The sequence below is a fragment of the Larus michahellis genome, chromosome 1 (assembly GCF_964199755.1).
Source record: "Larus michahellis chromosome 1, bLarMic1.1, whole genome shotgun sequence".
NCBI lineage: Eukaryota > Metazoa > Chordata > Aves > Charadriiformes > Laridae > Larus > Larus michahellis.
Window position 1 is genome coordinate 83,842,801 of NC_133896.1, and position 26,006 is coordinate 83,868,806.

Below are 26,006 nucleotides of genomic sequence, written 5' to 3' on the forward strand. Positions count from 1 at the left end.
ATCTTTAATATGAAAAATAGCATCAACTAGGGTTTGACACTGTAAATTTTAGCTTATATCACATGCTCTCTCCTGTTTTGTGTTGTAGGCCCTGGCATTTCTGTGTTAGCTGCAGCACCATCTGTGTTGCATCAGCACCGCCAAGTTCATCATGCGGTAATCCCTCGTGGAAGAAGTGGACGATCCTCTGTTAGTGGCATTGTGGCCACTGTCTTTGGGGCTACAGGTTTCCTGGGACGATATGTTGTCAACCGTTTAGGTAACGTTCCCTAGGAGCACTAATTAAAAAAGTTAAGCGTTTAACAAAACTCTTAGGTTTTTTTCAGGTTGCAGGATTATCTAGAAATCTTTGGCATCTTGTATCTTAAAAGTGAAGAAATATTTTGAGTGATACTTTCATAATGCTAAAGTGCCAAGATGTGACAATTAGTAAAACTGTTTTAATCTAGGAAATTTAGAAGCTTTAGAACATGATTAAAGTAATTAAAATAAGTCATTCTCCTTCAAGTACTGTTTTTCCAGTCTGTAAAATGCATATCTTAGGAGAGGTACAGCACTTACTTGATTCTTCTAGTTTTAGCTTAATTAGGACATTTTACTAAAACGTTTGCAGGAATTTGGTTGGAATTCTTTAGAATTGCCCTTTTGAATTTGAGTTTCAGAAGATAATTCTCGCTTTTTTTTTTTTTCCTTCTCTCCCTGCAACTTCAAAAAAAATGCAAATATCCTTAGATGTGACACATTTTTAGGTATTAGACTATTTTATAGCACACACTGTGACTTTTTTTGTTGTTGTTTGTTAACGAGCTTATATTGTTTGTCTTACAAGCTCAAATATTCAAGTATGTCCTTGCTGTATCCAGTGTTGTTGGTTCAAAAACTTACTTCTGTGCTACTTTTAGCTTTGCAGATAACTATTCAAAATATCTATGTGTATTTGTTGTGCTTTACTGCCAGGGAAAAAAAGAAGTTTTGTATATTCAGAAGTTCATCTACTTAAAGTTAAGTAGTGGTTTGAGATAAATGAAACTTTTTTTTTTTGAATGCTTAGGTCGCATTGGATCTCAAGTAATCATACCCTATCGCTGTGATCAGTATGACCTCATGTATCTGCGACCGATGGGTGACCTGGGGCAACTTCTCTTCTTAGTAAGTCTTTTGCTTTGGCTTTAGATCAAATACAATACCATCGCTATACAAGGAAGTCTGTTAATCATTCTCAAAGTCAGAACTTCAGCTATTGTTTAGCCTCTAAATGGAAATGGTGTGAAAGATCTTTCTTTGATTATGCCTATTTACACATTATCTCATCTTTTTCCCATTTGATGCTCTGGTTACAGGAGTGGGACTCTAAGGACAAAGACTCTATCCGAAGAGCCGTGGAACACAGCAATGTGGTCATTAATCTTGTTGGAAAGGAATGGGAAACAAAGTAATTTTCCTTTTTTTTCCCCCTCCCTATATAGATAGATTATAGTTTTGTACCAGGTATTGGACATTGTAGCTGTATTTTACAGCATGCATGCAATATGCAGTGACACTGACATTATTCTTGGTTTCTACAAAAAAGCAGAACTGAATTTTGCATATAAAAGTTCTTCCCTTTCTTTAAATGGTTAACTAGAATCCTGGTTGTGATCTGCTCTTGAAAAGCGCATTCTTTCTATAATTTTCTAGTCTATAGCTTTTTTTCTGTCAGAGAGTTCAGTGTACTGTTTTCATACATCTGAAAGATGTTTGTGGGTGCCTTCCTATAGCTGACAGAGGCTCACCAGTTTCTGTGAGCTCCTATTTGTGTTGTTACAGAAGTGGGCTTTCATCGTGTCATGTCGGCATAGTGATAAATTGTGGCCTACTAGAATAAGCTGTAATCAAGCTTTTCCTGTTCTCTGGTAGATGTTAATAAACAGGAATAGCTAATGGAGAATCCCTAAGATTATGATTAATAACATCATTCCTTGATAGAATTTTGGCATAGACACTAACAGCTACATAAGCATTTTTTGGTAATAATTGTTAAAAATAGTTCCTTTTTGAAATCTATTTTAAAAATGCCTTATTTATTTTTGGTTACAATACCTGTAATAGCCTTTTTTTTTTTTTTACGTGTGTGCACTTCTGTCCTCTTTATTTAAAGCCTTGTGCAGAACTTCCAGACAAAAACTCATTAGTTGTGTGATTTGCCTTTATATGGTACATAATTTTGCTATCGTAATAGACAGAAACAAACGTAGATATCGGTTTCATCTGCATTTACAAGCCTAACGCCTTTGTTGTTCTTTTTTTGTGAGTAGCCATTTGGTGTTGTATTCTCAAATTGTACAATTATTTTTCCTAAAATAGTATGTCTGTTGGCAAGCACCCATTTCAGCTGTTTCTTGTCTAGTCAAATATTGTCTAGTCAAATATCATACATAACTTCTGAGAGACACTTTGATTTTGCATTCAAATTTGTAGAGGTACTTTTTCCGATAGTCGCTTAGCTCCTTGTCGCACTGTTGGAGTCTATAACGTAGTTTAACTGGGCAAGAGCTTACCCAATCTAAATTGATTTTGGTCTTGTGTATCTGACGAGGTTTTTAGTTCTTTCTATATCTTCTTCAGAGTTTGGGGTATAGGTAAAAATGTAGAAACCAATCTGTCAGGATTGTTTTGCACTGTTACTAAATTATGAACATTACAGTTCAAAAGTCTGTTGCTGTTAGAAGAAATTTCTTCATAATGTGGGAGTGAGGGAAGAAAAGAAAGTCTGTACAGTTGGACCAAGGACAATGTAACCTCTTGTTATCTTTCAGATAGATATTTCATATGTACTTCCTCCTTGAAAATTTCTGGACTAACGTAAAAAAGTACGATTTATATAAGAGAGGGTTTCTTTGTTATTGAAAGGAAGTGTGATGACAACAACAAAAAGTTAGATTCTATTTTAAAAATCCCAAATCTCCATTTGGTTTCAACAGATTGAAAAGCAGAGGAGTTTTGGTACATGTTAAGAAAACTTACCACTGTATTTCACAAATGTTCTTATAATTTATTTTATCTACCATGTTGATATCGATGGTGGTGCTGGAACCCTGAGATAGAATTCTATGGTCTGTTAAACATGAGGTCAGACTAACCATTGTAATCATCCAAAAGTCTATGAAAAACTTAAGCAGGGGAAAAAAAAAAAAGAGTAAGATTAGAAGTAGAGATCAGTAAAAAAAAAAAAAAAGTAAAGCCTGCCATTAAATACTTTCCCCTTTGCCTAGTATTAGTGTACAGTCTCATCTGTGTATACTATGTTGTTTGAAAACTCCATAGTTACAAGAGGATGTTGTTCGTTCTTGTGTGTTTCTAAAATCTATTTTTGTGAGTAGAACAGGAGTGATGGTTCCCAGGATCAGATTAGTTACTGAAGGGTCAAAAATAACTTCTTATTTTTAAGGCTTTCTTTAGACTCCAGTGGGATCTGAAGAGCTGTGGGAGTAGATAAGGACAGAGAGAGGCATTTAGACAAGATGTTTGTTACCCAAAGCAAATGGAAAAGACGGAGCGGGGTGTTTACAAGGACAGTATAAAGACATGAGAAGCCAGTTCTCTTTCTTGCAGTCTTGGGATATTTGTAAAGAATTTTGGGATTGTTGCCAGCCTATAGTGTCAGTTCTGCTTGGAGACGGAACTTCTGCATTGTTCTTGATCAGATGCCAAACTAGATTACAGTTGAACCCCCCTAATTTAGGCCCCTTGAATGCTATAAAGTGAGGTGTTCTTTTTGCATGCGTCTCCTTGAAGTCTCTTAGCGCTGCTAGGAAATGGTTCTAACTCTTCTGTCAATGTAAAATTTTCCATTTGCATAGGCACCTGTGAGTTCTTTGCTCTGGTTTTGTCCACTTTCCCAGTGCCTAGCATCTGCCATAACTTAGGATGCTCAGAATTTTTGAGCTCCTTTGTAGTGTAATTGAGACAAATTTCAAACAGGTGTTGTAAAAAGACAGCTTTGCTAAGATTTCAGGATGCAGCACTTCTCTTAAAAAAGATAATCTGTTTTCACTTGGAAGAGTTTCCTGTTTGTCACAGACTAGGGGGCAAGAGGATTTTTCCTGCTGATTTAATCTTAACTGGTGAAAAAGCAGACAGTACTATTGCTGTAATTGAAGCTTACTGTTGCATTTCACTTGCCTCATGTTTTTATTCTATGAAGAGTCCCTCATGAAGAGAAACTTTCTAACAAAGAGCATCAAGATAGGTTTTTGAAATATATTCAAGTAGTATGTAATGATTGCTATTGGTTGGTGGGCAACCACTGTTGATTGCTCTAAAATTTGGTTTTTGCCTTGTTTTAGAAATTTCAGTTTTGAAGATGAATTTGTAAATATTCCGAAAAGTATTGCGCAGATAACTAGGGAAGCTGGTGTGGAAACACTCGTTCATATCTCTCACCTGAATGCTAGCATGAAGAGTCCTTCCAAATACCTCAGGAGTAAAGTAAGTCTGAAACTTTTTTTTGAATATATTTTACAAGAGTGAACTTTTTGGTTGTTCTTCGCCCCCCCCATCCCCCCCCAACTGGATCTGTTTGAAGGAAATCAGTGTATGAATTTACTATGGAATGTTTTCTGCAGCTGAGGAATTTTTGAGTTACTGTGCTTATTGCAGCTAGAAATCCTCTTTAGTACTTCATGTGCTTTGAAGGGAAATAGATCTTGTGTTTCTGAAAACTCTTCCTTTCTTCCGTTTAATATCTTTGCATCCAAAATTACTGTCATTAAGAAAGAGGAACTAGCTTGGTGGTTTGGGATCTGATATCAGGCCTAACATCTAAGGCTGGAATGACCTCGCAAAGTAAGCAGTTGACACCACAATGAATGCTGCAAAGACAGACGATTATCGTGATTACAGGCCTTTGGAGTGGGACTGTTACCTGCTCTTGTACCAAAAAAAGAAAAGAAAATCTGGTTTTGGTATCCTATTATTTTTTTCCTTATTAGGAGATATAATTTTCTCTTTTTAATGGAACTGTTGTAGTTTCAGCTATTTTTGTTTTATTTGAGCTTGCTGTACTCTGCCTTGTCTTTACTATAAACATTTTTTAAAACCAGGGTTAAAATTTGGTAGCTCTCAATGTGTAACAACTCTATAGGATAGATAGCTGTTACTGTATCGACCACTGTCATGTGGAAAGTAGATAGCTGCCACTGAAATGTCTAGCTGTACTTAAGCAGTTCTTGGACTGTTCTGATAATGTAGTAGGAGTTATGTAAACCTTCTGCTTGCTTCCAAGCTCTGGTCTGACATAAGCAAGAGAAGTACTTAGGTTAGGCTTCTTCCTTTTTGAACTTTGTAATTTTAAATTTGTGTCACTTCATTAGAGAGACTGCATTGTACTTTAAATAGAAGAAATGACCTACATGTTTATGGGACTTTTGGGATGTTCTGTGAGACCTTTATCTTAGCATAGGATATCAAAGATCAAATTGTTCAGATATAAACAATTTTTGTGCTACTGATGGTGTAATTTCTTAATTACACCATCAAAAGTGCTGTAGTCAGGATGCATTAAGTTCTGAAAAGGCGTTCTCTTCTAGTCTGTTCAGAATGGATCTAATGGGTGTGTTCATTTTAATTGAACGATAGGCTGTTGGAGAGAAAGCAGTGAGGGAAGAATTTCCAAATGCTATAATTCTGAAGCCCTCTGAGATGTTTGGGAGAGAGGACCGATTTCTCAATCATTACGCAAGTATGTACTCTTGAAATGATAAAGCCATGTATGATTTGTACACTTGTCTAGAGAGAACAGAGTGAAAATGTGACTTGCTTTTGAAAGGCGAAGAGGTATGTTTTGATCAGAAATGAGCCGTATTTTCTTAGCTGAAGGTGTGTAATGGAAACATAATAAATTTTCATCTCATGACTGAATTCTTTCTGAATCTAGTTAAACTTTGCTGTTTGATTCCCCCACCCCTCCGGGGTGGTGGCGTACCACTGTTTTTTAATTTAGATTGTTCTGAGCTACGGTCTGGTCATCTTAACCCTGAAAGTATTTTTTCAAATTGGTAATGCTGGAATGTAAAAAAATGACCTGAGTTGTTCTGGTCTCAGAAGCAACAGCAATGACTAATATGACACCAACAAAATTGTTGGACAGGGAAGAGTGGAATCTGTTTCTGTCTTGCAAAGCTGAGGTATCTCTGACCCACTCTAGGTAAACAGTAGAAAATACCGGCTTCCCATGATTGTTAATAAGAAAACTAAATGTGCATTGCGATAAGCGCTACTGAAATTTGATGGTCATTCTTCCCAATTCTGTTGCTTGTTTGGTTGTTTTTTTGAAAGTTAAGTCAATTTTCAGAAGAGATCCACACTCAGTGTAGTGCAAAAGGTATTGGTTGTTTGCTTACTGAAAGGATTCACAGATTTTATTCTCAAGCTATGTATGTGTCTTTCTATCAGACATGCGCTGGTTTGGTGGTGTGCCTCTTATTTCTCTGGGCAAAAAAACAGTGAAGCAACCGGTCTATGTAAGTTTAATTGAAAACAAGACAATCCCACATCCTCTGTGTGTGTATATTAGTTTTTTTTTCTTTTCCCCTTGTAAATCACTTCTGAAAGAGGAGTGTGTGCATGCATTCCTTTTTTCTATTGGTAATTGTCTGAATTTGTTTCTCACAGGTGGTTGATGTAGCAAAGGCAATTATGAATGCAATTCAGGATCCTGATGCTAAAGGAAAAACATACGCCTTGGCTGGGTAGGTTACTTTTCTGATTCTAATTAACTCCCAGCACTTCTTTTTGGTGTCATTTTTTGGCATGCTGCACAGTACATTTAATTTCTCTATCCATGCACACAGTTTGAGCTGCAGTAAATTCCACCTCCTTTTTGGGAGGAAAAATGACTCAAGCTGTTACTATGAGTACTCTGAAAATCCTAGTTTGGGCCCCATTGCATTTAATGTTATGTATGTGCACACAAAGAAATAGACAGTCTTGAGAAACATGCTAGACAACATAGATTTGGAGAAAATTCTGCTAAAGCTGTGTGGAAACCACCTGGAATTAGAATGGATAGAGACTGTGGATCTTTTGAAATGCTTTGTATACAAAAGCTCTAAGTCAGAATAGGTCATTAGCATTAAGAATAAACACCATGGCAAATACCAAGGTAATGGGTCCATGTTTTGATGCTGTAACAGCACTGGAAATGGTCTTCATACAATATATGTGGTAAAAGGAAGATTAGATTCATTAATTAGTCAAGATACAAATGATGCTGAGCAGCTCTCTTTTTTACTATTGCATGTATACCACTGTCTTCTCCCCTTATACGCTGAAAACATGCATGGGATCAGGATTTTGCAAAATGTTTATCTGAGATTACATTGTTTTTTTCCATGTTTGTTTTGTGATGCTGTTGCAGTGACAGCTCTTTATTCTCGCAGTGCAGAGTTGGCTGATGGTTTGTCTTTTACTCACATGATGTCACTTTCTTCAGTGCTGTAACTGAGCTGTTGAGGAAGGTGTTATCTTGGCAGCTGGGCTAGATGTGCAGTGTGCCTGAAAAGGCAGCAAACAGGTCTTCAAATTCTTTTGGATCATGCTGAGGAACTTCTGCTCAAAAACTAGCAAAATAAGAGAAAGAAGCTGGTCTGAAAGGACTACTAAGGCAACAGTAAGGTTACAATAAGTAACTTGAAGTTGCTTTCAGATCACTGGGATGATATGAACTGTCACACTAAAGAACAAGTGGAAACAAATGCTAGACAGCCATTCAAAACCACTTTTTTAATCAAAGAGAATAGATACATAGATGTCAGATGGACACAGCTAACGCAAAACCACAAAATATAACATAATTAACCCTTTGGGTGACTGTTTGATCTCTTGGGGGCAAACTTGTAGATGGGTCAATACGTATCCAAAGCCGCCTGCCACAAAAGGAAGGAGAGGCACCTGTTTCTAGGTTCATTGCTGCCTGAGCAGAAGCAACTGCTCCAACTGCAGGAGAAACTGAGATTTGCACACTAAATAGAACACTGTTGGCAGCCAGATGGAAGGGCAATTGGCTAAACTTTGAATGTATTCTTACAGTTTCAAAGTCTCATTTTTTGGCAATTTACAGAGGGCCAGAAGTTCGGTGCCCAGGTTTCCGAGGTAGGAATTCAAGCAAGGATGCCAGATTCTCACTGCAAGAAATACAGAGTTCCAGGCACCTAACAGTGACTGAAAAAACTTTGAATAAATGATGGTCTAAAGTGAAGATCCAAACCAGTGTTGTAGAACCAAAGGAACTCTGCAGCATAACCCTTGACTAAAGCTGTATGAGACGCTTTTTTATTTTTCTAAACGGAGTTACCAGTTTGAGTTTAAAATACTAATTTTGTAAAAGAGCATTCTATTTCTGTTTTTGGGTTTTGGTTGGGTCCCATGTCCGTGTCGTGTCGTCCCCCCACCCCTCCCTTGGCTTCCTTCCTACTCTGTGGTGGAATAGAGTTTTAATGGCAGTGGTGTCATTGCTGTTTCTGAATGACCAAAGATTTGGTATGTTTTTTTACCTCTTCCACTCTTTCCTCAGTGGCATTGGTTTTGCTTCATCCACTTGTTAAATCTAAAGAGTGTTTATCTTATTTTCACATTTTTAAGTTTGGCTACACTATACATCCTTACATGATTCTTATGTATCAGGATAAAAGTGGAATTGGCTTATAGTACCTTTGGATAGACATGAGGAAGTTAAAGTGTAAGGGCAAAAAAATTGCTAAAAAAACCTGCTAATAACTAATGAAAATGAGGTTTGGTTGTTTTGGTTTTTTTCCTCGGCTGAGTAAGTAAATTTGACATTAAAACTTTTTGCTGTGTTTCTTTTGTAAGTACTATTAACTGAAGAAAGCTTAGTATCTTGTTTTTGATGGTAGTCCTTTAGTGTAACTTCATAAATGCAGATCTCCCTCTCAGGTTCTGTAATCCAGCCACCTGGATGAAGTTGATAAGGAGTTTCGAGTGTTGAATTCTTTTGAATTCTCCCAAATATTGCTGATCTACCTTTAAATATATCCATTAGAATATTTTGCCCTAATTTGTTTCTACAAACTATAGTAGTAGTAATTTGGGGTTCTGTCTTTTTTCCAGCATCTATTAACAAATTTTGTTTGTGGTTATTAGCATTGCTGTTCTTTCTGAGGAATATGTCAATTGAAGGCTCAGTTTTCATGCATGCAACATCAGACCTTGATATCTTTGAAATCTGGGGTTTATCAAACTGAAATTCATGTTCTTTGTATCATAGTCCTGAATTTTTGGACTGTGTGAAGCTTTACATACTTACACAGTCTTACTCTAGGCATGGTTTCATTTTTGTGGAGGTTTAAATTCCAACAGTAATTCAGTGTCTCCTACTTTAAAAAACAAAAGGGAGACTGGAAATGAAAAAAAACCCAACCCTACAGAGTCTTATTTTTAGGGGGGCCCTACCTGGGAAGCAATCAGTTTCACGATCGTTGTCATGTCAATGAGGTCTCTGCTTTAGCTGAAAAGTATAGCAAATCCTTCGGAGACACACACGTTTGCTGGTTTGATCGTGATTAGCAGGATGTAATTTTGAAGGTTCAAACACCAAGTGACACACCAGTGCTCAGCTGTGTGCCCTTGTGTGTTGTCATGAAGATTTTCAGAATGTTTTGGAATACCAGCAAGTTGCCTTAAAAGCCAAGGGAGATATCTGAGACATCTATAGAGTATTAAAATCCTAAGGCAAAGACTGAACAAAAAAGTAATGGGAACTGCCAATGGTATATGTTTCTCTTAAACTACTACAGGTGTATAGAAGACTGACTGCTTCCTTCCTTTCATCTTGAGAGGGGGAATGCATCCTTTTGGGAGAATTTATCTTAGTTTCTTCCTCTTGCTTTTGAAGAGAACGGTGTGTTCTTAGTTGAGCGAAGGCAAGTGAATCAATTTCCTTGCAGCCATTTGCTACCAGAAATGGGGTGTCTTGTTAACAAACCCTTCTTAATTTTACCATTTGCTTTCTGGCTTCCTTCTATTACAAACTGCCAAGTGGGCTTGTACAAATTCAGTCCTGTCCCAGCACTGAAAATCTTTTATTCAGAATTTGAGTCAGTGGTTATCTCATGGAGGAGGCACATTAAAGGTGTGCTTTAAAAGTACACAGAATACACTTTATTCAGTATGATTCTGGTGGTTAGCCTTGGCAAGCAGAGAGATGCCCACCCAGCTGCTCACTCCCGCTCCTCAACAGGACAGCGGGAGAAAATAGGCTGAAAAGCTTATGAGTTGAGATGAAGACAGGGAGAATTGCTTAACAGTTACTGTCATGGGCCAAAATGACTTGACTTGGGAAAAATTAATTTAATTCACTGTCAATTAAAATGGATTTGAATAGTGTGAAATAAAGACAAAAAGAATAAAGCAACACCTTTTCCCCTCCACCCTTTTCCCAAGCTCGGCTTCAGTCCTTCACTCCCAACTCCTCTGCTCCCTCTTCCTGAGCGGTGCATAGGAATGGGAAAGGGCGGGTTAGGGGCTCAGTCCGTAACAGCTTCTCTCTGCCTCTCCTTCCTCCTCGCACTGTTCCCCTGCTCCATCATGGGCCCTTCCACGGGCTGTAGGATTAAACCTGCTCCAGCCTGGGCTCTACAGGGGCTGCAGGGGAACCTCTGCTCGAGCGCCTGGAGCACCTCCTCCCCCTCCTACTCCTCTCGCCTTGGTGTCTGCAGGGCTGTTTATCCCACTTTTTTCCTCACTCCTCTCTGCCCGTGTGGCATTTTTGGTCTTCCTTAAATATGTTTTTCCAGAGGTGCCACCATCTTGTCTGAGGGGCTCAACTGTGCCCTGCAGTGGGTCTACTGGAGCCGAGTGTGCCCAGCATGGGGCAGCCCCGACCCCTGCAGCTCCCCCACCAGTGCCTGGGCACCAGCACCCAACACGCTGACGAAGCAGTTTTGCGATTTTTTGACTTACACTGTTAAGCATCACTGGTGTCAGATGATATGTTTTTCTAACTTAATCCCTCTCTATTTCAAACGACACAGAATCTGGACAGCCAGATTTTTTCCCCTCTCGTGAGTAAAATGACAAATCTGGAAAATCATTTAAAGAAAACATGTCCTTGGTAGGCTTGGATGGTGGAGGGCTTTAAAAATGTTGTCTCTTGCTGCAAATATATATACCTGACATACTGGTAATGTTTGTTGATTTTTACTTTTTTTTTTTTTTCCAGACCTAAGAGATACCTCCTTTACGACATGGTAGAGTACATCTATGCCGTTTCCTTTCGAACCTTTCTTCCCTATCCGCTTCCTCGTCCTCTCTATCAGTAAGTGAGACCCTTCCTTCATGAAGAACATGGGATCCACCAGGCGGCACAGAGGCATAAATAACTGTTGCCTTGGTTATTTAATGTTGTCAATTGCTTAATGCAGTAGGATTGTAGAAACTGGCTTTCCCTAGGTACTCTTTAGCTAGCTTGAGCCTTATGCTCAGGCACAGGCCTGCATTTGATGAACTAGTGTATCAAAGGTGTACTTGTAATAAACTTAGTATAACTATTTATTCCAAAGTCATTGAATGGCTTTGCTGAGTCAAGAAGTAGCAAAAGGTCCTCAGTAGAGACAATCGGAAGCAAATTAAATGAACTTTTCATAGTACCACAGGGAAAATCTGTGTGTATGTTGCTGACCACAGGCCCTGACAGATTCTTCTGCAGCAGATTAAGGTATTGCTACTGTCAGCTGTCCTTGCAGTCTGGTGAGCACTGCCACCTTGGAAACAGAGTTGGGATAAGGGTGGGTGTGGGTATTGACTGACTTTCCAGTTCAGCCCTTTGTATTGATTTGAGTCAGTGTTGGAAATAAGTTTGTATTGAGATGTTGGCCTGGGAATTTGAGCAGTGCAGTTGCGAGCATGCACTTCTTTGTCTGTGATATGAGGGCAGTGACATCTTTTAGAAGATAGTAGTAAAAGGGGGGGTAATCAGAGAAAGGTGTAGCATCACTTCAGTTGACTACAGTGGATGTACTGTGCTCTGTTTGCCTGCACTGAACTGCAGCTGTACATTTTGGCCTCAGGGGGCACTGAGGACAGAAGCTGATTTGCTGAATTGCAGCTACTGAGTGAGTAATAGTGCATGAAAATGTTCAGTATAAATCTGAGCCTGGGCCTAGTCCTTTAAGGCATAATCACATCCTTTTAAAAAGCTCCGTCAAACAGCAAATGCTGTTTCAGAAGCTGCCCTCAGCATGGTTGAGATGTGTTAATGCGCTGGTCCTCCTCAATTTTAGTGCAATGCAAACTACTAAGCTAAAAAAGTCACCAGTGTTAGAAGCCTCCTACCAATCTGCTAATAGGACTCAACATTGGATTCGTGTAACTGGTGACAAGATCTTGAACTGTTGTGGCTGTTTCTGAATTGGTTGTAGAGGCATCGGGTTAACGTGGCTCAGCTGACGCAGGGCAGCTTGTTAAAAGGTAACTGTGTGGGTGATGATTAGTTTTATTCACACTTGCTGCGGTCTTTATTGTGGTTTTTTTTTTCCTTTATGGGCTAAACTAAGTGGTATTTTATATTTTTGAGAAAAGAGTGCATCTAAAAAGGGGGATACGCCTAGTTCTATTTATGTGCAGTAACTTGGTAACACCCTAGTCCGCCGGGTGAGCACTTCAGTAAGAGATTCTACCTTGAATACTGTTGGTCCCAAGACACTGAGCAAGAGCTGTAGTGTTATTTTCTTTTCTCTGGTAGATTTTCTTTTTTACAAGGGAAACTTAATTTCTGGAAACTGCAAATATACTAATCCTCATCCTTTTTATAGATGCAGATTGCTCTAGATTCCATCATCTTGTTTGTACGGCTGTTAACTCATTTAGTTGTCAGCAAGCGTGTTTTCTCATGGAGGCATTGAATCAAACTTTGTGACTAATTGGATTACTGCCTACACTACTAGGGAACAGAGTTTGGAGGAAAGGGGCAAGACTGAACCCTCTGGTGTGTGAGGAATTGGACGTGGAGGTTTATTTTCCCACCCGCTAATGCTCACTTTTACTTCTAGATATCTGCTCCTCCATTCCCTTCCAAGGTAAAAGAATAGTTCAGTAGCAGGCTGTTAAAGTTACCAGAAACACGACTAAGAACTTGCTGGTTGGCACGTTCACTGCTTTAATGAATGCATAGCTTGCAAGAACAGCTACAGAACAAGCTCTTGCTCACTGTCTATTAAGTGTGAAATATTTTTACCCGTTCTTGTTTTCTTCTGTGCATCTGGATAACGACTGTACTTTTGCAATACTCTTTCTGATTACAGTTTAGTTGCAAGATTCTTTGAGATTAATCCGTTTGAACCATGGTTAACACGAGACAAAGTGGACCGGGTAAGTGTAGGACAATCCACAAGTTCTTCTTGGGAAATGTGTCATTGTGTATTTGTAACTTGCACTTGTAGTTTTGCATTCAAGGAGTGCTGAAATATGTGTACATCATGTTGTGTAGTATTTCAGTCAGTTCAGTGGCTAGAATTCGATTATAAAGAATTGCTTTCGTACTGTTTGGACACTACAAAAATTGAATTTTTAAAGGTGTCTGTGTATAACCTTCCTCAGAAATGGTTACAGTTCCTGTCATACAATTGCTGCAGCTGCTGTTCTGCAATCTCGCTCTTATTTGTCCAAAACTGTTAACAGTGCCAAGGGGATACACTGTCCAAGGAATCTGGAGATTCCTCTGGTGCAGTCTTACAAAGGCTTAGTAAGAGAGAGGGACTAGCAGAATTTTTGTTTAAAAGGCATCCTTATGATGTAGTCTTTCCACTAGCATTAGTGAAGGAAGAATAGCTAACATATTTCTTTAAATATGTTTAAGAAAGTAGTTGAAACAATTGGTGAGAGGGTTATATAGCAAGAAGTAACATGATGGGGGCGGGAAAAGGGCCCAGCCTTCTTAAGTGTTAAAAGTGGTCAAGGCTGCATGCTTTGCTGTTCCCATGTCCCCTGCCCCCAAAACACATGCTATTGACAACAGCAAAGCCAAAGTAGAGATTGGATGTGCAATGTGCAGCTAACTCATTCAGGGGAGTGCTCCCCGCTTTTAGGTAACTAGTGAGTTTATGTACCTCTAGATGCATTAAAATCACTTACACCATCCAGATAACAGCATTTTTAACAAAAGTTGAACTGACAGCGCTGGATACAGCCCAGATTCTGACTTAACATTAGAATGCATTTCTTGTGAACATGTTGCAACGTCACGTTTATTCATAACTGCTCAGAGTGTCTAAGTGGGGGTGGAGAAATATCTTGCAAAAAACCCAACCGCAAGTGAGGAAAAAGCAGTAATTTAGCAAGTATTAATGTCAAAACAGTTGGTATATGTGTAGGTTAGCAATGATAGGGTCATGCCCTTTGCCAGACTCTAAGCTTGCTGCTCTCTGAAGGCTGCAGGTACTCTCCCAACTAATTTGCAGATTTGGAGTTTTAATGCCTTGTTTATGATGCTCTATCAATAGCCTTTTTTGACCTGACTGTCCCCGAATTAATTTGAGAGAGGCTACTGTCATGGATCTGGGAGAACTGGGTCCTATATTTAAAGCTGCTCACTAAATAGCTGTGAGCAATTAATTTCTATGTTTACATTCCTCCATCTGTGAAATAAACCAGTTTCCTGTTCTGTTGAGAAATAATTGTGAAAAACTGTGGACAATGTGTAATAAAGGAGTTAAGCTTATTCACAGTCTAGTGCAAAGCTTCCCCCCTTCCCCCGTACTAGAGAGAGTTGGCATTGTAGTTCTGTTGGCTGTCTTGACCTAGGATGTAGATATAACATCTCCTGAAAACCTTACTGCTAGCTACCTTTGTAGTTTATAGAGTTACGCTTCATAAAATAAGCCTGAACAAAATCACTAAAACTACTGCAGTTCAGCTAGAGCATGGGTAGTGTAAGAGGGAGTTTCTCCATGTCGTTCCTGTGTCTGATCATTCCTCTTTCCCAGCTTTTCATCCTTAAGTAATCTACACAAAATTAGATGTGGTTGACTTAAAGACCTTTCAAGGAATAATAACATAAGAGAAGTTTCCATTTTCTGAGATTTAGGGCATGTGTGTTGCAAATACAGTAATAGAATTAAATATTTGTCCTGCACATGAACCTGTTGTAAACCATGAACAGAGAAAAACAACCTACCGATGGTGATAATTCAACATACGTTTTCTTGACAAAGCAGAATACGTATAACTGCCATGCAAATATGCACGTATAAGCTTGCTTTAATCTTGTGGTTGCAATGTAGTAATCTTCCTGATAATGTATACCTGATGGAGAGAAAATGAAGACACTTCCTGCATGTCTCACCGCTATTTATTCCTGAATCTAAATCTGAACCCTGAAGGACTTTTTGTCAGATGCAGAACATCTGTATCTCCTGTTGAAATACACCGGGTACTCAATACCTTGTATAATCATGCTATAGTTCTGTAGGGCCACATTGAATCTTTACATCCTCCCAAGGACAAACACTGAGACAAAATTATGATGGAGGAACTGGGACTGACACATAGCTGGCTGAGTCCACATTTGTGTTTGAATAGTTCTTTAGATCCAGTACAAGATGCGGCAGGGCATTGTATTGCGTGGTTCTTCTTGGGGGAAACACTCTTGCATAAGCAGCCTTGAAATTGCAGTAGAATCTCCCAAGAGCTGCCATTTGTAGAAAATTGTTTTGAGACTTATTAAAATGTTGCTAGTACTAGGTATTTATGCTGGTTTGTTTGTGTAAAAGAAAAAAGGCGACTTCAGATATAAGTACATGATACTTTTTTTTAGTACGTGAATAGTTGCATTGGCTGTAATGCTGTTCATTCTATCAAGTGAATTCCATCTCTTTTTTTTTTTTTTTTTTTTTTTTTTTCTTTTTAAAGTTTCACACAACAGACATGAAGTTTCCTGATCTTCCTGGTTTGGAAGACCTGGGTATTCAACCAACATCACTAGAACAAAAAGCGATTGAAGTTCTGCGCCGTCACCGCAGATACCGCTGGTTGGACGCTGAGCTGGAGGAAGCAAAACCAGCTAAGACATATCCCATGTAACAGTTGATAAGGTGGTTACTTAACACTTCTTAAACTGCCTTTGTATGACCCAATTTGTTTGGAGAACTGTGTACATACTGAGTAAAATACATGAATCATGTAAACTATATTTCACCAGTGTTGTCTTTTTAATTATGGAAGACAGTCATTGAAATGCAGTTTTGCTCTTTAAAAGGTCATGAAAGCAAATTTATGTTTGTTGCTTAGCTCATGAGCATTAAAATATTTTGAAGGTGTCTTAACATTAGTCAGTTTTTCCCTTGGCTCTCAAAGCAAGCATATCACTGAGCTTTAGTAAGTGCTCAAGTGTTTTGAAGAACATTGCAGTTCAGGACTATGTGGCCTAGTATATATCCTTTCAATAGGGAGAGCTGGTACTGCCACCTATTCAGGTCATGAGGTCTCAGATAGAACCCTGTTTTTAAGTTCTTGACTCTTCTGAGCTTTGTTTTCTGCCCTGAGCAGAACTGTTACAGAAAATGCCAACCAAAATGGCACAAGCTGTTTCTAAGGTCAAGAAGTGTCAGTCAGACATGTAAACAAGTTGCTACATGTCATCTGATCTCTTGTGATCATTATGTGTGCTGTGGCTCATAGACATGAGGAAATGTGTCATTTCTTCCATTTTTTTGTGAGAAAGTCTAATCATTTTTAGATCCTCAAAGCTTTTATGTTCTGGGACATCATCTTTCTTTTGGTAAGAGGGGTCAGCTTTGCTTCAGGATTAAATATTTTCAGCTGTTTTAAGATCAAAGAAAGATCCCTGCCTGATGTGATCAATAACTGTGCTTTCTGTTTCCATGTTGGAAGAGCTGCTGGAGGATTTTGGTTCAATTTGGCAGGTAGGGTGCAGCTTAGAGATGAGTACGTCTGTGCACAGAACTGAGCAGAGATACAGATCTTCTATATGCAGTGCAGTGTTCTGATGGCTTCAAGATGTGAAAGAAGCCATTTCTTGAATCAAGGAGTGAGCAGCTAATTCTGGGAGAAGGCCAAATCGCATAACTAGAATGAGTTGAGATTGGTGAGGAAACTGGTTTTAAAGTGAGTCTGAGAGGGGATAAAATTAGTGATGGAACGTTCTATGTTTTCACCTCTAAGCTTGCTACTACTTGCTGTTGTTGGATGTGAAATTGGAGGGAAGGAACTGGAATAAGTTGAACAAATGGGTATCAAAGGTGGGAGTCTAATGGTGGAGCGGAAATCTGAAGTGGAGACTGGGATGGATAGGTGGTGAGAAAAGAGAGTAGCAAAGAGAGAACAGACAGATTGAGAAGAACAAAAAGGTCAAGGTTAGGGAAAGCACAGAAGTCTCTTCATTAAATCACACTGATTGCTAGAGCCAAATATCAGAATCTTACTATTTCTGTGTCGTTGCCAAACTACCATGAAACTCCTGGGCAAAGCGTTTCTATAATTGCATAATAATGGTAAAACATTCCACATTTTGCTCTTCCACATAAAACCTATGCTGCTATGTTTATTCTGTTGGGAAGAGTTAGGCTCTTGTGATAATATGAATTTTTTGATCCTGCCTACTATGTGTTTAATTTGGGTCTCATAGATTGTTTATTTTTCTTTTGATAATATAAGCTCAGTTGTTTTAAAAAAAAGTCTTCTGAATCAAACATTCAAAAGTTAGGGCAAACTAGTAGTGAAGTGCATATTGTTAATAATTTGATCCTTAAGTTTTATTATTTTTCTGACTGCAAGCTTTTTTCCATAAGAACCTAACTGTAAATAAGTAGCCTTGTTAATGCTCATTTAATATGTGTGGCCCTAATCTTGATTTCTTGCATTTTATTCACATCCTGTCATGAAAACAGTAGTATTCCTGAACTGTTTTGCAAGTGCCACATAGAGTACAGAGATACACAATTGTTATGATAGTCCTGCACGGATAACAAGCAGTTTCCTTTTTTAAGATGGCAAACTGAGACAGAAAAAACTGTCAAAGCTAATGCTGTGATGTTAGGTGCTGATGTTGAAATGCTTACCATAATGCGATCGTTTGGTTTTTTTTTTCTATTCAAAGCACAGCTTCAGTTCTGCCACAGACCACTCCTACAGGATCTTAATTCAGACAAACATTAGACGGAGGACATGCAGGTGATGAATATCCATGAAAAGTTTGCTTTAAGCAGTTTGCTCCACAGCAGGTGGGAATACTAGCGAAACAGAGCATCACATCAGTGCTGAGCTGCTGAAAGTTTAATTTTCCACAATATTTTGCCTTCCGTAGCACTTCTGCTTCCTAAGTTGTAGAAATTACAGTGTGTTTTCTCATTATTTATCTTTCCAAAGCAATTTCTGTAGGATTCGCCAATGTTTTAAAAAAAAAAAAAGTCACTTATTTTGTAATACCGTCCAGAATACTAAAATTCAGTTTCATCTGTGTTTTTTATCCTTACTCGTTTATAAATGAGAGGGTCTTCCTACTTACCCTGTCCCTAGTTTCTCAGCTTGTGATAGTTTTTCAGCAATTTGCAAAGTACTTAAGGTCCTTGATAAGTATGGACTGGACACTTCCGTGTAACGCCTTTGTGAGGGATGTCACTCCAAGAGGCGTGGAAAGAGGGGGCTGTTGTTTTCCACCCTCCCCACAAGAGGTCACTGGTAGAGCAGAAAGTTGCAATGGTCTCCAAGCGTGCTGGGTGCTCCCACTTTTTGCAACCTGTCTCTTGCTCAAGCTTTGCCATTTCTCCCCTCTGTTCCTTGCCTGCCCACAGACAGAAGACTGTCCAGAGAGGGATTTTTCAGCTCAGGCCCAAAACTGTACATTGACAAATTTAGGTACGGTGGCATGATAAAATATGGGACTGTTACAGTCTCTGGCTGAAAGGGAGCCTTGCTTTGGTCCTTTCCCAGCACCCAGTGTAATAATCTAACCTATAGCCCACCTTCAACCCTCTCTAGAGGGTCTTGTGAGAAAGTAGACGCTGGGCAGCATCTGTTTATGGGCCAGATGAATTATTTGCATGGCTGTGTGAGCGTATGTGTGCACTTAGGAGACGGATAGTTAAGGACCAGTAAGGGCTGGAGAGTCGGTGAAGATAATCATGCTGGCAGTCATGTTGCAAATATGTGCGTATGTGTGTATATATCTCTGTGTGTGCATGTACGTAGATGTGGATGTATACACACCCCTCCCAGCCTTGGACAGTCTGATGGGAAGTATATGCATTTCCGTGGGACTGAGAAGAAAAAAGGTGTTGCTAAAACATCATTTCTCACATCTGGCACTCAGGTGGCCTGAAAGGAAAAAGTGACATTTAGCAGAAGTGCCACTAATTTGATTCGTGTTCTGCCTCGGGGCACCAGTATATCTTGGATGATGCGAAGAGAAATTGTAAGGATTAGGAGAATATCGTGAGGGATTACTCTAATGGTAACGGGCTTATTCATATAAATTACAGCACCTCTATATTTTGAGTTCATGGGGGAAATATTGATAGGTGTTATTCTTTATTGGGAAGATAACTGCTATTGTTATTTTTCAGTATGAAAGGCGGTAGGTATGGAGAAAGGAGATGGCAAAAGCAGAAAACAACCTACTTTGCTTTTTGAGATCCCCATGCAGGTAGGACTGGAGGATACTTGCGTTTTAGGAACAGCTTGTGTGGGTGAGACTAGTGTCTGCATCTAACGGTGGAGAGAAGGATTTGGACCTTATGTTTGTTCAAAGACTGTGTATATCCTAAGCAATTAGGACTCTGGTTTGGACTTAACTGCTAATTACGTGCATATTTATGCTGAAAATATGATAACTCTTAAATTACACTGTTCATAGTATATCGCTCCAAGTTGGAAGAGGTGATGGGCATAGAATTAAGCCTTCCTGTCTGTCTGCTGCTTTATTCTTGCCTTTTAATTTTTCTTTCTTGGCTTACTTGGAAAGCCTTAAAACTTTCTTCAGTTGCTTAGAGGGCAGATGGTTAACGACTGAGAAGAACATTCACGCTGGTAGTAATTACTCTGTAGTTACCTCTGTCTCCCTGCTGGTTTCTCTTCTTCCTTTCTCCCTGCCCTAAGTGATATGCATGGATACGCATTATATGAAATGAGGAGATCAGAGGACTGCTATATTTAAAGGAATTCTGCTATATTTAAAGGAATTCTGCTATATTTAAAGGAATTCTGCTATATTTAAAGGAATTCTGCTATATTTAAAGGAATTCTGCTACATTTAAAGGAATTCAAAGTGTTATAAGAAGTCACAAGTAATTCATGATGGTGTAATTCAGATATGGAGGCAGAAGGTGAAGGACACTGACGAAGTGGCAAAGGAAAGCTGGTGGCTGAGCTGAGAATAGAGTGTCAGTGTACTGCTATGGCTTCTTTCTATCCTTTTAATGACTAGTTATAGCCCGGGACTTACTCGCCCAAAACACCATTCTTTCTTGAAAAAAGCTTACAAAGGTGGTAGTATCAAAATTTTTGTAATAAACAAATGAGACCTTTTGGAGGAGAAATATGAATGAAGCCAGTTCTGGATTCCTGTGAATCACTGCTCTTGCTTTTCTTCATGTTTTCTTAGGCCTGTTTTGACACACATTTCCACTTTGGCTTGTATATAAATCAGCAACAATAAATCACAGCTGATCTACTTCCAAGATTTTGGAGAGTCGTTTAATGTTAATGGGCAAAGCTTATTTGATTGTGGGGTTTTTTTGGGTTGTTTTTTTGGGGGTGAGGGGGCTAAAAGTAGAAAACGGAAATCATCTTTCTCATTGTCACTAGGGAATCTCTTCCAGATCCCAGGGATTTTGTTGTTGGGGTTCTGGAGAAGGGCATAGAGTGCCCAGTTTAAGAAGCACATACAGCAATGTGTGTGCATCAGTTTACACTCTGGATTGCAACAGTCTTGATAAGAATTAAATCGGCCAGTAGTCAGAGCTACTGCTTAGAAAATGCTTTTCTAGGTTTTCCACTCCTGCAACTTCATCGACCAACACTTATCCTCTGGGCTGATAAAACTGATTTTAAAGGCATTAAATACTTTCCTTCAAAGTTTTATGTTTTGTGTGTAGATATGTATGTGTGATAGGAGTTTTTTTAATACTTCAGCTTTGCTGGTGTAGTACAAGAAAGTAGGACTTCCAAGGAGAAAGGAAGGAGATAAAATAATGGCTTCTGCAGAACAGTGAGAAAAACAGGAATGTAAATTTATGGGACAAGTTTTATCACGGCTGTATTTGTACTCTGTTCATCTTCTTATGCCACTACTTTTTCCTCTACATAGAGTGGAAAAAAACAATCATAGAATGGTTTGGGTTGGAAGGGACCTTTGAAGGTCACCTAGTGCAACTCCCCTACCATAAGCAGCGACATTTTTCACTAGATCAGCTTGCACAGAGCCCTGTTCAGCCTGACCTTGAACACTTCCAACGATGGGACATCCACAACTTCTCTGGGCAAGCTCTTATGGTATCTCACCATCCTCATCGTAACTTTTTTTTTTTTTCCTTGTGTCTGATCTAAACCTCTTTCACTTTAAAACTGTTGCCCCTTGTCCTGTCACTACAGACCCTGACATCTCTTATAAGCTATATCTTTCTCGTAAGCCCTCTTTAAGTACAGAAGGTCTTCCCAGAGCCATCTCTTCTCCGAACAACCCCAACTCTCTCAGTCTTTCTTCATAGGAGAGGTGTCCCATCCCTCTGGCCGTTTTTGTGGCCCTCTGGACCCGCTATAACAGGCCCATGTCTTTCTTGTACTGGGGACCCCAGAGCTGGATGCAATACTCCAGGTGGGGTCTCACAAGAGCAGAGTTAGAGGGGCTGAATCACCTCCCTCAGGCTGCTGGCCACATTTTTTATGCAGACTGGGATACCATAGGGTTCTTTATACGATAGGGCTTTCTATATAACCCAGAATACAAAAGGACGTTAACAAAATCTTGGGTTGGACCATCTCTTTCTGTTCCAGTTCTGATGCACTGTCCTTTCTTGTAATGGAAGGCTCCTGGTGTCCTTAGGAGCCTTCCATGGGGAGGTTTCTACCATGGAGGATAAGAATTCCTGAGTTTGGTAAAAATGCCACCGCCTTCAGCTAGCATGAGACTTTCGCTCAGTGTTTCCTTGTTAGCTGTGGAGGGTGCGGAGTGTGCTTACCAGCAACCCCCAGAAATTTTGCATCTTAGAAATCGTTTGCCCTCCCTCCTCTCTTCAGTGTGTCACGGCGCTATCATCTGGGCTGTAAAGGATCATTCTTTGGTCCTGAAAGTGGGTGGAATAGTACAGCTCTTGTAGGTACGCTTCTCTCCTGTCCACTCCAGTATACCCAAACCATGCAGAAAAAAATTCATATTACCAAAGCGGTATTTTGTTTGTACTTTTAAGCAAATACTTAGTATTGAAAAATAAATATTTTTAAAACCGCAGTATTTAAATACTGTTGTATTGCACTTGTAGTGTCATAAATACTGTTGTACTACACTTGCACCTTAATCAAGGTATTCTTTTGCATTTACAGTGTGTAGTACAGTACTTGCCATGGTTTAATCGCAACATTTACAGTACAAGGTGCCCCCTGCTTCCTCCGGTTCTGTTTTTTTGGGGGTTTTTTTGGGTTTTTTTCTTTTTTTTATGGCTTTAAAATGGTCTGTGCAATAATATCAGCGTAATAATTCAGCCGCAGTCTGATCAGAGTTTACAGCAGACTTACTTTGCTGTGTGTGGTGGCACATGAATCCTGAACTCTCCCACCTTCCTAGCATTTCACACTGTAGTTAATTGGATGACGGTCTTTCATTTCTTGTTACAGTGTTTATTGGACTTCACAATACAATCTACTATGTTCTTGCTAGCTTATTTTTTTTCTTTCCCAGGATGAATCTCATTCTGTCATTTTTTCTAGCCCTGTTTCTGTCCTGAGGCCTTTTATTTTTCCCTTTCCTGCATTTCCGTGAAACTTTGACATAATCTTAGCTTTGTCTTCTCTTTTTGTTTATGGAAAAAGTAAAATTTAATATTTTTTATTTTGAACAATCAACATAATGTGATGGTGGGATTAATCTCTTTATTTCTGATTGCCTGCTCCCCCCTCTTTCCTCTCCCCCCCCACCCCCGCAAAGAAACACCAAAATACAAACAAAAAAGGGTTCTGAAAGTCTAAAAGAATCAGGAGTATCTTAGCACAGGTAAGCACACTTTCTTTTATGCATCAGGAAAAAAAATCAGATTAATTGTTCCTTCCCATTTGAAGATCACCTTCAAATGGCAACTTGTTGTCATGTCTTAAGTTGTGTATTCTTGTATCTGTAAAAAAACAAACTATTCCCTTGCGTATTTTATTTGCGATTCCTTTGTATCATTGGTGAAATGTAAGGTATCTGATTTTTCTGGTTTGGCCAGCATCATTGAGCAGAGGGGCATGCAGTGTTTTGCATACAGAGTTACCTCTATGTTATCCTGCAAGACCAGCTGAGGAATTGTTCTCGGGCTTTGGAAGTGCAAGTGAAAGGACACAACTGTTGTTGGCACACCCAGCTCCTCTCTCCCATGTGCTGGCTGGAACACACTCACCAAGCTCAAGTTATTCCCATGGGGAAAAGTCTCTGGTACGTCTTACTCTGCAAATTGTGGCAAGTATTCTGTGGGAAAGCCCTAGATTATGCAGGTGGGAACACATGAGCAATTACAGCGTTGGCGATAATTGGGAAATAAACGACCCTGTGCCTTGACGAAGTTTTATTTAGTGATGTGGTTGTATTCTATGGTTTTTTCTCTACTGTGGACTTGCTGGTCTTGGCCAACAGCAAACTTTGACAAGCACATCTTGTTGATTTTGGCAATAGAGGGTTCATGTTCCTTGCTTTAAAACTATTGAGTTCGCTTGTCTCGAAGATTATCCCTGAATGTGGCTATTGCAAACTGTGCTTAGGGAGATGCCCCTCAGCTTCAGGTGCCTGGTCAAAGCAGACCTGTCAAGAGCAGAAACCCAGTGGTGTAATTGGCTTGATTTGTCCAACTGCCTGCAGCTGGGGAGGCTTTCCGGTGTGGTCAGGTGTGGCTGTCGGGAAGGCTGAGAGCAAAGGTGAGTACAAGTTACTTACAGAAGCCCTACTTGGTGGAAAGGGAGTCAGACGTGTGGAAAGGAGTCAGCTTGGCTCTCTAGCAATACAGCGTTGGGAGCTCTGTGAAGGTACTATCACCTTCCGTTTGCGTGCTATTCCTGGAGCTCCTGCATCCCGTCAGCCAGCAGTGCACGTGGTAAGTCAGTCTTTTGACTTTTTGCTAGGTAAGAAATTGGCCATGGGAGTTACAGAATCAGGAAGGTTGTTAAGCTTCCTTGGCCTGGGGTGTTTTGTAAACGGGCTTCAGTGTGCAGCTGCAGGATTCTCACCTAAAGAAATCTAATTTCTTCTGGATTCAGCCTTGCGTTTGGTTTCTCAGCTGTCTAACAGGGCATCAGTGGTTCATTTTGTCCCTGTTACAGTGTTTGTGATGCCTCCCTGCTGTTGAATTAACTGGTGTGTACGGCTTAGATGTGTGCTATAGTTTTTCTGCAAGTGGGTAAACGGCAGGGCCTCTTCTCTGTGAAGTTGCTTACCAACTTTGTCCAACAGCATTGGGACTTATTAGGGGAAGGGAGGATAAACGGGAACACGTACACATTCTATAGATACAATTTTCTTAGGAACTCCACCTCAAAGTAATACTGCTGTCAGTTAAAGCTGAAGCTACCACTGCATTTGGTGAGGTTCTGAAGGCTGAGGCCATCGTGGGCAAAGTGCAAGGTTGTGTTGCAGGAGCGTGTTGAACAGAGCAGTCACTCGGCACAGTGGCAGAACTGAGAGAAAACGAAAACAAAAGGTGTTCGCCTGTCTCCAGCTTTGCTGGCGTGATCCTTGCCTGTTTCTCTTATGTACGCTCCTATGTTTTATAACCTTAGGTAGGTTTTGTGTAGGAAAGAGAGATTTAGCTGTCAGTTTGTGATAAACCCCAGGTCACCAGCTCAGTTGCAAAGACTTGATTTCGCCCACTCCGATCACTTCCGTTGCTGGCACCACAGGCACACGGTCCCTCTGACCTATGATCTCCAGTTGCTGTCACTTAGACCTCCAAGCACACAAATGCACACAGAATAGACTTAGAAATTGAGTTTAATAAGATGACAGGACAGATCAGGTGCAGGGCATGTCCAGACAAGCATACTGACCAGCCAGTCATTCTTCTGTGTTTGTTCCTCCACAAACCATCTTGTTCTTTTTTTTTTTTATTTTTTCTCCCCTGCCTTTAGTTCCTTTCCTAAGCATAATAAGTCTTGTACAATCCCCAAATGCTCTTCCTAGTATGACAGTTTTTCCCGTACCCCTAGGAAGTAACCCACCTGTGACTCGGACAGCATCTGAACTTCAGGAAATGCTTCCTGTGAGGGTGACTGTTTACTGGCCCAAGTTGCCCAGACAGGTTGTGGAGTTTCCATCCTTGGAGATATTCAAGATGGAAATGTTGCCATCTGGACAATAGCCCTGGACAACCAGTTCTAGATGCCCCTGCTTGAGCAGGGAAGCTGGACAAGATTACCTCCAGAGGTCCCTTCCAATCTCAACCGTCCTGTGATTCTGTGCCAGGTGGACTTGACAGATGAATAGTCATACTGCCTAGGAGCATTTACAGTACCCAGGTCTTGGGAAGACCTATAAGGACAAAGAAGTGCAAGTGAATAGCAAGGAGATCCATAGATCCACATAGCCTGCCTTTTATTGCTTGAGGGAGGATATCAGTCTTTTTTTTTTTTTTTTTTTTTTATCCTCCCCCCATCCTTTTTCTATCACATTAGCATTTAACACAGTAGAGAGATCTTGGCATACCTGACTGATTTGTTTTTCAGTAGTCTTGGTTCTTCAGTTTTCACATGAATCGGGCTAAATCTTGATGTTTTTTTACAGGGGGGAATTAAAAAAAAAAAAGGATTATACACTAGTGATG

General features: G+C 39.8%; 1 protein-coding gene across 4 annotated transcripts in view; it reads left to right on the top strand.

Moving 5' to 3' along the window:
* Positions 1–26,006, top strand: part of NDUFA9 (NADH:ubiquinone oxidoreductase subunit A9) — a 55,342-nt gene that overhangs the window by 4,308 nt on the left and 25,028 nt on the right. For 2 of the 4 annotated variants that reach the window (XM_074589426.1, XM_074589419.1), the window contains exons 2-11: positions 89–259; positions 1,052–1,149; positions 1,341–1,432; positions 4,326–4,467; positions 5,617–5,719; positions 6,433–6,500; positions 6,652–6,728; positions 11,216–11,311; positions 13,296–13,362; positions 15,901–16,082. In XM_074589426.1, coding sequence (XP_074445527.1) covers positions 89–259; positions 1,052–1,149; positions 1,341–1,432; positions 4,326–4,467; positions 5,617–5,719; positions 6,433–6,500; positions 6,652–6,728; positions 11,216–11,311; positions 13,296–13,362; positions 15,901–16,071 — 1,085 coding nt within the window. In that variant the 3' untranslated portion in view covers positions 16,072–16,082. Of the gene's footprint in view, positions 1–88; positions 260–1,051; positions 1,150–1,340; positions 1,433–4,325; positions 4,468–5,616; positions 5,720–6,432; positions 6,501–6,651; positions 6,729–11,215; positions 11,312–13,295; positions 13,363–15,900; positions 16,181–18,106; positions 20,687–26,006 lie in introns of those variants that run through there. The other 2 variants (XM_074589409.1, XM_074589400.1) reach the window with 2 other exon arrangements.